We start from the raw sequence: 12,683 nt of genomic DNA, 5'->3' as shown, positions 1-12,683 counted from the left end.
TACACAGGGTCCGCTAAGTTTCTTCTGTGTCACTCATAAAACCAGGACTATTTTCAGACATTATTCCTTCAAGTATTTCTGCTTCTTTTCCCAATTTCCTCCTCTTCTGGAACTCTCATTTTATGTACATTTGTGGTTGATATATTGTGCACCCCAATAAACTTATCTGGAGTCAGAGAACAGAACAGCCACTAGATAGACATAGAAGCCAGGCATGGTGGCACACACCTTTAATCCCAGCACTTGAGATCTCATGTCTTGTTTGGGAAAGGCACACACCTTTAATCCAAGGAAGTGATGGCAGGAAGCAGAAAGGTATAAGGCGTGAGAACCAGGGACTAGAGGTTTTTTAAACTTTTAAGCTTTTAGCAGCAGTTCAGCTGAGATTCATTCGGATGAGAACTCAGAGTTTCCAGTTTGAGGAAACAGGATCGGCTAAGAAGTTGGCGAGGTGAGGTTAGCTGTGGCTTGTTCGGCTTCTCTGATCTTTTAGAATTCACTCCAATATCTGGCTCCGGAGTGTTTTTATTCATGAGACATTTTAAAATTCGTCTATATACATTGGTGCGTTTAAAAGAAAAAATATTGCCTCACAGACCCCTGTGGCCCTGTTCACCACTCCTCACATATTGGGGCCTGTTTTCAGAGTGGGTCATTTCTACTGATTTATCCTCCTGGTTCTGATGAGCCAGTGCATTTTTCCAGTGATTTCTTATTTCATTCAGTGAACTGCTGTGTAATAATCCTTCTGTACACTGTGAATGTGTATTTCTCTCATTGGTTAATAAAGAGCTGATTGGCTGGTAGCCAGGCAGGAAGTGCAGAATGAGAATGCTGGGAGGAAGAAGGACAGTCAGAGGAGTCACCAGCCAGACACAGAGAGAGCAGGACATGATCGTGCCATGTTGTACCACCAGGTGGCAACACATAGTTAAAGAAAACATGGGTCAATTTAAATGCAAGAGGTAGACAGTAACAAGCCTGAGCTATTGGCCAAGCATTTGTAATTAATATTAAGTATCAGTGTTGCTTATTTGGGAAACAGCTGCTGGGACAGGAAAACTCCACCTACAGTGAACATTTCAATTTAAGATTTCAACCTGATTTTCCTCAATTTTTCATTTTGTAATTTATTCCATTGTTGTGACACTTTCCCTTGATTCTTTAAACACAGCTTATTTTAATTCTCTGAAGATATTTATAGTAACTGGTGGATGTTTTGTTAACCCCAAGTCTGGGGTCACCTGAGACATTTCCATCAGTGGTGCTTTTCTCTGCACAAGCCCCACTTTCTGCTTCCGCTACGTCTCATTTTCATTTCCCTGAAAACAGTGTTTGTTGGTGGTGTGTCCCCATGAACACTGCCATGCTGTTGGTCTGTTTCTTTGGACACCTACTTCAGCCAGCTCTGAAAGTCCACAGAGCCCCCCACCCCCCGCACTGGAATATATTGCTGACATCTCTGGTTGGTTGGTTTTGAGTTTTAGGCTGGGCTTCTTATGTCTCTATGGCTTAGCTGTCCACTAGATACTAAGTAAAGGTTGTGTCCAAACACCTCAGCCAGTCAAGCCTCCATCTCTTCCCACAGAAAGGAGAATCTGCTCACAGTTCAGGCCCCAACCAGTCTATGCTGGCTCACAGAATGTTCCTACACACATTCCGGATGCTCAGGGTTTGTCCACACATTCCTGATGCTCAGGGTTTGTCCTCACAGCCTGGCCCCATGACCATGTAGTAAAGGAAAAACAGGAGCATATTGTAGAGAATATGAGGCATGATGTCTTCGCTCCAAGTTCAGCTGTTTCCCAGGTCATTATACCCTTTAATAGGTTTCAGAGAGCACTGAAATGATGACCTGCACCAATCCTGCCCCTCACTGGAGCACTGGGGAGAGGACACGCCAGCATCTTCCTACACCAACAGCCACTATCCAATCTTAATCAAAGATTCCACTTTTTTCTTTATTTCTAATTTTTGCTCATTATTTGTTAACTCAACTATCTGTAAAATAAACAGCAACTGATGAGCTGTTTACAAATAAACAACTGCTGTGTATGTTAGTCCATGGCTTTAAAGCCTTTTCTCACAGTTTCATCATGTGTGTAACTAATTTTGGTGCATTTCTAGTCCACAACTTCTAAAGCTTTTCTCCTGTGAAACCAGCCCCATAATGCAAGCACACACCCCATCAAACTACAAAAGTCATGAGCCTCAACACTGCCCTTCAAATAATAATAAAAATGTGGGCACTGCACTTGCCATGGGCCAGCCATTAGCCTAAATGTATAACATGTGTTAACTTAGGGACTCAACTCACTGTAACAGAGACACTAAGAAATTAGTATCCTGCTTAAGATCATACAGGTATTAAGTTGCCAAGCAAGGGTCTGAATTCGAGCACGTTGAACTCCAGAACCCATACCACAAGCATGACATGATGTGAGTAGAGAGTCTGAGAACCCGTTCCTTCACTTGGGTGTTACTGGTCACAGAATGAAGCACATTCTTCAAAAGTGCCTGGGATGGTGGCACACATCTAATCTCAGCATTCAGGAAGCAGAGCCAGTAGGGTTACTGTAAGTTCAAAATCAGCCTGCTCTTAGAGTTTTAGGCCAGCCAGAGCTACATGATAAGACTCCATTTCAAAAATAAGTAAACAAACAAAATACTAATAAATTTTTACCTGAAGTTATCTTGCCTAGCATTCTAAACCATCCTAGTACTTTTTTTGAGGGGGGGGGTATTCAAGACAGGGTTTCTCTGTGTGGCCCTGGCTGTCCTGGAACTCACTCTGTAGACCAGACTGGCCTCGAAGTCACAGAGATCCACCTGCCTCTGCCTTCTGAGTGCTGGGATTAAAAGCATGTGCCACTACCACCTGGCTCTAGTACTGTTTATTAAAGCTAACTGTTCAAAGAACTTTTATATTAGAAGTTCCTGAAATGTGGGTTTTTAGATTGTTTTCTTTTATGTGTGTGAGTGTTTTGCCTCCATGTATGTATGTGTACCATATGCACACCAGTTGTCCACAGAGGTCAGAAAAGGGTGTTAGATCCCTTGGAACTGCAATTATGGGTGGCTGTGAACTGCTGTGTGGGTGCTGGGAACTTAACTCAGGTCCTCTGAAAGAGTAGGCAGTGCTCAGAGGCACTGAATCACCTCCCAGCTCACCAAGGTATGTTTTAAAGGCTATTGCTATGAACATAATAGACTCAGTTCAAAAACAGTTCACACCTGCTGTTTGAAATATACCAGTAGTTTAGGAAGTTGAACACCAAATACTGCTGTTTCTGGGGCACATGCACTACCTCAAGGGGGAGCTACACAGAGAGTCTTTCTCTTTGGATTTCCACCCACTCACTCTAAAATGTGGCCTCAAATGTGAAATTCCTCAAGTCTGTATTTTAGCATTTGCTGGCATCAATTTACTTAGTCTGGAGATGAGTCTGCAGCTCTGCAAGTGTCATCATCAGGCTCTTAACTTCTTTACCGACAACGTCCGCTCACTCTGCCATCTCAAGTGCTGTCAAGGAGAATGTGTCGGCCGGCCGGCAGAGCCATGGAAGGAACTGTCTGCCAAGCTTCAGCCAGGTGACTGTGCCAAGCAAGAGACACAGCGACCTTGTTTAAAGGTCTTTCTCATGGACAGCATCCCCACTGATGAAGGGTGGATCCTCAAGCACCGAGTCCATGCAGACACCCATGGACTCAGGACTTGTGGTTGCATGTCAAAGAAACTGTTTACCTCGCTCGGGACTGTTGACATTTCTAAGAATCAAGGAAGGAGCAGAAAGAGCACAAAGAGGGGAAATACCCCCAGAGCAGAGTAGTTATTTCCACATAAACTAGGTGTGATTCTTTTCAAGGTAACCTCCATACCCTGAAGGAGTGCAAGAGGAACACATAACCCTGCCAGGGAACCCCTCTCCCTTCTGATGGCAGACGGCATTTCCTCAGCATGAATGGCCACTCCGTGGGCAGTGACAGAGTGTTGCCATTACAGAACAAAGCAGACCTTCAGACTCAAACACTCCACAGAGACTCCTAGTAAAGACAAGGGCACAGTGGTGAATTACCATAACGAATTCTATGCTCGGCATTAGGGAATAACAACTTCTTTGAGGAAAACAAAAGTCTCAGTCTTCCTGTAGCCCCACCCTGTAAATACTTTTGACTTCCTTGCGCCACAATAAAAGAGATGGAACCAAAGGATCGGCTAGAATGGAGCATCTTACATGGGTTTCTCTGACTTACTAGAGACCGAAGGCTCTGAGTGCACACATCTGTGTCTCTAAACAGGCTGCTCCGCCCCACATTTCTTCCTGTTGGTTCCCTCCTCCTCCCCTCTCCCTCTCTTCCTCCTTTTCTTCCTCCCCATCTTTCTCTTCCTTCTTCTTCTTCACCTCTCCTCTTCTTCCTCCTCACCTCTCCCTCCTCTTCCTCCCCATCTTCCTCCTCCACCTTCTCCTTGCCCCCCCTTTTTAATTGTGTATGTTTGTTTTGAGGTAGGATCTCATGTGTCCCAGACTAGACCCAAACTTACCAGTAACCAAGAACTACCTTAACAACAGGTATGTGCCATTGTGTTGCTTTTATACAGACTGAAAAGGGAACTGGGCTCTGTCACATGCTAGGCAGGCACACTACCAACTGAACTACATTCCCAGCCCATGACTACATTTCTTTATATTGCAGAGTTGAGCAAATTAATCCAACTCCGATACTTTCCTTTTTCTGCACAACAGCAAATCCCACATTGTAAAAGAGCTGTGTCCTTCCACCCTCTGTTCATGACAACAGCATCCTTGAGAAAATCCCAACTCTGAGTCTAAATTCATCCTTCACTCTAGGTGAGCCCCCTTGTCACTGTTCAGTCCCCCATGCTACTCCCCATATCTAACCTTGCCCTACTAAATTATGCCAAAGGCCCAGCAAAACAACACACAGTCCCTAACAACTTTCCTCCCCCGGCACCCACTAGGACCCTCCTCATCTCCACTTGAAGAACTCTGAGGTAGTTTCTGCCTGTCTGAGCCCTCCTCCGTCCTGCCTGTGGACAGTTATCTGGTCTCACCCCCACGGCCTCAGCACTATGCCATGCCCACAGTACTGCCAAATAGATACAAATTACTCTTTAGGAAAACAGGAGGTGATTTTTATCTTCATATGCCCCCCTTTTTTTCTTTTAATTTTTATTTTCTCTGATTTCAAAACATCCACATTGACTGAATAATTTTAGTTCACTTAGTTCACCAGTTCAGATCCCCTTTTCATTTCAGGATTTTCATGGAAGTGTGAGGACTGCAGTGTTATGAGCCCCTCCGGACAGAACAACAAAACACAGCACCCTCATCAGACTCCCCGACTCAGGACAACTGGGGCAGGTGAGGAGTCTTCACCTGAACACAAATTCTCAAACACCCTGAAGTCTTAAATTTCACAAAATACACAAAAAGTTTCAGACTTGAGAGCATTTGGAATGTGAATTTTTCTCATCAGGACTGCCTAGCCATGCAGTCTACACAGACACTACAAAACCCCACAACCTGGCAGCTCCGGTCACTGGGGCTTGTGCTCTTCAACGTGGTTATTAAATAGAGGAGAGTTAGCTGGAGCAACTGCCTGAGCCCAGAACTCTGAAACGCGGCACCTAAATTTTCAAGAGTCTTTCTTCAAAGCCCCCAGAAATATACTAATTGTCATAGGGCTCCAGTCCCATCAAGGGGGAGGAGGCCTTGGGGCTGACTTGGCAACATTTCACACCCTTCTTCTCCCTGTGCAATGAGAATGAAAGAGGGACAGGCACTCAGCAAATGGCCACATAATACGCTAGGGAAACAGGGCAGCCCCAGACAAACCAAAGCAATGCAATCTCACACTCCCATAAATAGATGGAACACACTAATATTAGCTCAACTTAATACAAAAATTAGGGCCAACAAGTTTCAGCCCTTCCTCTGATCCTACAAATGCACCATGTTCACTCTGAATGTGACTGTACATGAGCCTTCCCTGTCCCAAAATAACTTCCTAATGGCTCTGCTGCAGTGGCCTCTGCTAACCTGCAAGTTCCAGATATGTGGCCAGAGGTCGATTCAGTTACCTGGTGAATGAGTGAACGAGCCTCTTCAGAAACACAGTCTGGCATGTTCAAGGTAGTGTGCGTATTTATTCCTGCTGGGTGGCACTCCACCAGTGTCTGAAAGAGTCAATCAGTTACATTTCTTATCCCGAATCACATCACACCATTCTATCCCAGGGCACACAGGCAGCAACTACAGAGAGCTGAAACCATGTAAACTGAAGGCACAGCCATCAACACAGCATTGTCGCTGAGGAAGATTAGGCTGTGAACCTAGAGGGCATCTGTAACGCAGCTGACAGCCGCCACGCGCACATCACAGGCTTGTGCAACCATCCCTTCGGCATTACTGAGGGACTGGATCCTAACAGAAAAGCTTAAATAACACAAAACTCCAAAGAGAGAGCTGAGAGCTTTGAAATAACTAATATTTTTAAAAATCTTTCTAGCGTAAGTTTGTTGGTCACGGTGCTTCAACATGTATATAGTTACACTTTACAGTTTAACTACAAACACCAGCTCGTGTGTACTTCTCGGTGATCTCACATTGCTAATTCACACACTTAACAAAGGTGGGGCTATGCATCTCCTCCAGTTTCTTCCCAGGAGGAAACAGACACAAAACTCAGTTAATGACTATTAACCTCATCATGCTTAAAACTTACTAATCAGAGAGTACATTCTCTGTCCCCATACAAGAACAGATAGGGAAAATGTATGGTATAGGAGGAAAGATTTTACCTATAATATCAACACTAATTTTTAAAATATGAATGCACCCTGGCTTCAGACAAGAACCTGAAGAATTTTGAGGATTCTGACAATGTGCCTATTACAAACCCCACAGATGTGATTCTGTTAATGCTACCTCCCAGAGAGGGCAGAGGAAGAGCCGAGACTCTCACTGGCTAGCTGTGGCATAGCAAAAGATTGCTATCAATTTATTCAATGTTACAGGATCTTTAAAAAATCAGAATCTTGATCAATTGCTCTGCCTGTTTCTGACACTGAAGTTTTCCTCTGCCCCTGACCTAACGACTATAGGAAAAGCTAACGTGCTTGACTTGGAGTCAGGGTGGCATCTGGATATGTGCACTAGGTGTCTAGGTCACTGCATACCTTGCCAGTGAGAAGTTCGAAGAGGACAGCACCCAGGCTCCACCAATCACAAGCTTCAGTTTCTTCTGTGACTGCTCCAACCTCTAAACACACCAAAAAAGGTGGATATTAAAATTCCAGAGGTCAATTAAACTTTCAAAAATTAACATGTATTAGCAAGGTGACCTTGTTAATGCTGAGAGAGCAAATACTAAACACTCCTGGGCTTTCAAATCCCTGAAAGTCTCTCTGGTCACCTACTGGGGTTGCATTTTTTCCCGACACATTCATACATTAAACGGAGACATTTGTTCTTCGGTTGACGGAGGGACACCTTCAAGACACCGTACTTAAGGTTTCATGAACCAACCAGATCAGCACTTGTTTCCACTTTCAGATTCAAGGGAGCACAGCTGACTTCCCTTTCAAACTATCTTTTGTTTCAGAAATAAAGACTCCTTGTAACCACAAGGTACTTCAAAAATTACCTAAGCCAATATTAATTACCCTGTTAGAAACCAGGGGGCACACATCACCCAATGTCACATAAGAGCAAATGATGACCCACCCTCTCCCTTCATCTTTCACTGAAGAAGCCTGTGAAATGCAAACCCATGCATTCTGAAGAATAGAAGAAATATTGTTTAAACCCACGAAGTGAAAATCCTAGGAGTTTAGAACAGCCAGGAACTACAGTTCTACCTGTCCATTCCTAGAGGAACTTCAAACTCCATAATGAGCACCAACTCTGAGGCCACGGCCACTAAATCCCACTTGAGAACTTGTTCTTTTGTAACGACAGCTGATTAGTCCCAAAGCCTTGATGCTATCTATCTTTCTGACACCATTCAAACAAAAGCAGCTTACTATTATTTGACTACAGGGAGCTTACAACTTGAGACAAAATATTCAGAAGTTTCTAGAGGGTTAGTGAGAATCTGAAATGTAAGCGAAGCAGTCCTGGGAACCCTGGTTCTAACCAATACTCTGCAGAGCAGCACCGTTGGAGAAGAACAACACAGCTCTCAGGACATCAAGCTTCACATCTGAAGCAAGGGGTGGGGGTAGTGACACTCTATCCCTCGTGCAAAGTACCAGATATGGACCCATTTCAGCAGCCTCTTGTTGCCTCTTTGGGGCTCCAAACAGCCTAACTATAAATAGACCCACACCACAGACCTTCCCAACCTGTCTCTGCCTACAGTGCTTCATACCAACTCACAACCTCCATTCTCTGATGTGCTGACCTCAGCTAAGTAGCAGAAAAGAAACAAAGTAGCTCCTGCCAACTATTGTCCATGTAGCTGGAAGACCAGACTCCCTCCAGACCTGTGTATAAACTGTGAAGTGCATGCCCACTACAGAGCCATGTTGAAGGACATCTTTACATACGGCCAATATGGCCAAAGTAGAATGTGTGCTGTTTCCAAACAACAGAGTTCTGATTAAAGGGAATGAGCTGAGAGAACTGACAAATATTTTAGTGATCTTCCTCTGGGATGGTGAGATTTTTAATATTCATCAACCTACATAAACACCTCGGCGGCACAAACTCAAGAGCTGAGTGAGATGAGGAGAAAACAGGCAGGCTTGCAGAACAGAGCTCGGCGTAGGGAGGGGCATGTGTGCACTCTCCCACAGTTTCTACAAGCTTAACGTTCCCTGTTAGAAGGCTGGACCAGACACTGAAGGCCTGGCATGAGTCTCAGATCTCTTCTGGATCAGGTGAGTTTGATCTGAGGGTCTATGGGTTAAATTTTGCTCTAAACTCCACAATTCACACCTTACTCAGAAACCCTCCAGAGACGCAGGTCCTTGGGGACTCTGATTCAAAGCTGCACCACCCCCACCTCCACTCAGAGCCACTGTTGCCTTCAGAAAAGAGCTCTTAGAAATGTTAGCCAGGTTGTGTGTCCCCAGAAGCCTCAGAAAAATGAAGAGGAAGTGGTCATAGACCTGCAATCAAATATACCCTCTGCTCATTTCCTTCTAGGCTACACATGGCTTGCTTGATTCAGAATCCTTGCATGGCATCTCACTGGCCATTCAGGAACATGTAAGCATCTTGCTCAGGTTTATTCATGTAATCAGACCTCCATGTAGGGACTCAGTCTATCTCACCAACTAGTACCAACAGAGAAGCAGCATAAATGAGGCTCTGTATTGGCCCAGATGCTCCACAGATTCTGCCACATGATTAATGTGAATCTAAAACAAGTTTCCCACCAGCACCCATAGGGAATATATATATTTCCTCTATTCCATTTCCTTAAGCATAGAGTTGGTAGCCACATGCTACTTAGTTTTTTAAGGTTTTACCTGTTCAGAACTCAAGACCAAAGGGACAGATCAGCCACCCATTTAGAATGTGCTGGCAACACTCTGCACTTTCCATGCATAGACACTGTTTTATTAGACTAGTATCACAGCCATGGGCACAGCAGTCACAAAACAGCCACAGGCTAACTAGAATATATATATATATATATATTCTAGAATATATGTATTATATAATATAACTAGACAAGCTAAGTACAAAACTGTGTCTCATACTTTAATCACTTTAAATTTCCTAACAATATGACAGAGAACTTATTTGCATAAATTAACTATAAAGACAGAGACATTATTTCTCTGTGAGCAGGCAAAAGGATGCCTGACCCAGCCAGCTCAAAGAATGTGTGTGGAGGCCCACAAAGGTTTCCTAGTGAGATCTGAGCTTGCTTTACCCAGCAGGGCTCATTAGAGGATTGCTTGGCCACGTGTTACCAGGTGATTGGAAAGGGTCTGCACTTGGCTGTGCTGGGGGAGGTCTTTTGCTCCACCCCTTGGCATTCCTATAAAAGGCCCTTTAGACAGAAGGGGCCAGTAGATAATGATCCAGGCCCTCCCAAGGCTATCCTGTATTTCTATCTGTCTCCCCCCCCCATCCTTCTATTTATTATCTCTTATCCCTCACTCCTCAAGAGTATCCTGTCGTAAATGTGGGAGCCAATCTCCCAGTTGAGCTCCTACAAATGGTGCCAGGAACAGGGACCAGGGACTTGGCAAAGGAGTGTCAGTGGCATTGTGGGTGTAAAGAGGCATGCCCAATAAAGAATTAAAAATAAAGGCAACAGTATTTTATTCTCAGAAGATAAAGTAAGGTGGCTGAAAGATGCCAAAGTGAAAAGTGAAGCAGCAAGTATCTTTCTCTATCTAGATTTCTTTCTTTTTCTCTCTCTCAATTTCAATCTATAAAAATTAAGGAAAAATGTAAGATAGAATGTAAGAATATAGTGTAAGGAGAAATTTAAAATTAGAGTAGAATTAGGAATATTGGGTAAAAAGAAACTTAAAGACAGAGAAACCATGTCCTTGATTTCCAACTATAAGACTATAAACACAAACTGGGAAAAATCAGAGTCATAAAAAAATACTATATAAGAAAATGGGCAGAAAAATGATTCCTGTGGAAGCTTTTGGCCTGTGGACAGCTTAGATATAAGGCCTGAGAGGCAGAGAAAGAATTTTTCCTGAGGCGGATGCAGGTAAAATAAAACTCTTCACTCTGCTGGCATTGCTGCTGTATGAAAACACTGCACCATCAGAATTAGTTTCCTCTTGGCCATGAAGCCAAAGTTTAGGGACAGAAATCTTGGGAACTTTCATTTTCTTTCACTGACCCAGTAAGATGGGAGAAGTGCTGATCTGTAAGTGTGGACAGGCAGGCACAGGCTGCTCCAGGGACAGTGTCAGATGAAGGAAGTACACCTGTCAATGCCAGGTCAGAGAGAACAGAAATCTCACGTGGCAAAAAAGCAAAATCTTGATTTCAGTATGAACACAGATCATGTAAGCAGGAGCTGGGAGTGCAACAGGCACCACTGGTCAGAGTTGGACCTGAAAGGCGGCTTGGGAAAGGTAGTTTGTAGTAGCATGACGCTATACAGAAAGGCGGCTTGGGAAAGGTAGTTTGTAGTAGCATGACGCTATACAGAAAGGCGGCTTGGGAAAGGTAGTTCGTAAAAGAGAGGCAGCATAGGCAAGCAAGCATGGAAAAAAGGCAGATAGACTGGAACAAAAACTTTCAAATGCTGCCCCCAAAATAAGCACTGTTAGAAAGCTTAGCTTACCTCCTGGAAACAAGAAGCAAGTCAACAAAACCCACCTGTCAGGAGGCAATTAAAATCCTAATATCGTTTGTCAGCAAGCCACTTTGAAAAACTCATGGTAATATTAAAAAGCAGCTTTAAAAAATTAACAAGAGAGAATTTTACCCTCAGTCACCAAATAAAGCTTAAAGCCACTGATGAATTAGACTCTGACTTCAAACTCTCAAGAAAACTTTCAGAATAACATCAAAGCTGACTATAAACTCCAAACTTTAGAAATGATTTATGTACTTTCTATCTTGTTGAAACAAAATATAATAGTTCAGCTAAGAGAGCTCTTCAAGATGTTTGCTAAAGTTTGTAAAATAATCATATAGAGTTTGCTTTTGAATGTAAGTTAGTTCTGTTAAGAGATTCTTTATAAATGTTTGGTAAGGTTTGTAAAGTAGTCCTATAGAATTTCCTTTTGAATATGTTTGTAAAAAGTGTAAATAATGCATAATGTAAGTTTATAAACAAGTGTAAATATGTATAGTGATATTCATGCTACTTGTAAATATGCAAAAAGTGTAAAGGGAGTTCTTCCTTTTGAATATAAGTTTGTAAAAAGTGTAAATACTGAATGTAAAAAGTGTGAATGTTGAATGTAAGTTTGTAAAAAGTGTATACTGATGTTCACACTAGAATTGTTTTTAATTACTCTTTTATCTTCAGATATATTTGAATACTTTTTTATTTTAAATATTTATTTTATTTCATGTGCATTGGTGTTTTAGCCTGCACTGGAGTTACAGACAGTTGTAAGCTGCCATGTGGGTGCTGGGAATTGAACCCAGGTCCTCTGGAAGACCAATCAGTGCTCTTAACCGCTGAGCCATCTCTCCAGCCCCTATCTGAATACTTTTTATGATAGCTCAAAATATAATTTTATGGTCTCAGTGGCCCCTAGAAAACTTAAGCAAAGGTGTCTGCGCCAGGTGGTGGTGGCTCACACCTTTAATCACAGCACTCAGGAGACAGAGCCAGGTGAATTAAACTCTGTGAGTTTAAGGCCAGCCTGGTCTACAGAGCAAGATCCAGGACAGGCACCAAAACTACATAGAGAAACCCTGTCTCAAAGTCTCCCCACCCCCAAAAAGAAAGTGTTTCTGTCTTCTTCCTAAAAGATTCCACTCCTTCTGTTTCTGTTCAGAAAGGGGTAGGCCTTCCACAATCAAGTTAGTTTGTATAAAAATTCTACTGCTGTGATAAGAACACATGTATATATGAGCTACTTAAACAGCTGAGTGTCTCTATAATTAGCATGGGTTGTTGTTTTTTGTTTGTTTGTTTTTACTGGAGTGGATACTTTGAAGTGTTTTGAAATGACTGCTTTTTCCTGGGAATCAAAGTAGTCTCTTGAAAATTTT

At 43.0% G+C, this 12,683-nt stretch overlaps 1 protein-coding gene across 4 annotated transcripts in view; it reads right to left on the bottom strand.

Annotated features, from left to right (window-relative positions):
* Rps6kc1 (ribosomal protein S6 kinase C1) overlaps window positions 1-12,683 on the bottom strand; it is a 160,692-nt gene that overhangs the window by 5,032 nt on the left and 142,977 nt on the right. For all 4 annotated transcript variants that reach the window (XM_036202277.1, XM_036202279.1, XM_036202280.1 and 1 more), the window contains 2 exons: window positions 7,202-7,284; window positions 6,104-6,199 (listed from right to left, as the gene is read on the bottom strand). In XM_036202277.1, the coding sequence (XP_036058170.1) occupies window positions 6,104-6,199; window positions 7,202-7,284 (179 nt within the window). The remainder of the gene's footprint in view (window positions 1-6,103; window positions 6,200-7,201; window positions 7,285-12,683) is intronic.

This window comes from Onychomys torridus, chromosome 11, assembly GCF_903995425.1.
Source record: "Onychomys torridus chromosome 11, mOncTor1.1, whole genome shotgun sequence".
In the NCBI taxonomy this organism is placed as follows: Eukaryota; Metazoa; Chordata; class Mammalia; order Rodentia; family Cricetidae; genus Onychomys; species Onychomys torridus.
The sequence above is the reverse complement of the archived record's forward strand: the minus strand, read 5'-3'. Positions and strand labels throughout refer to the sequence as shown.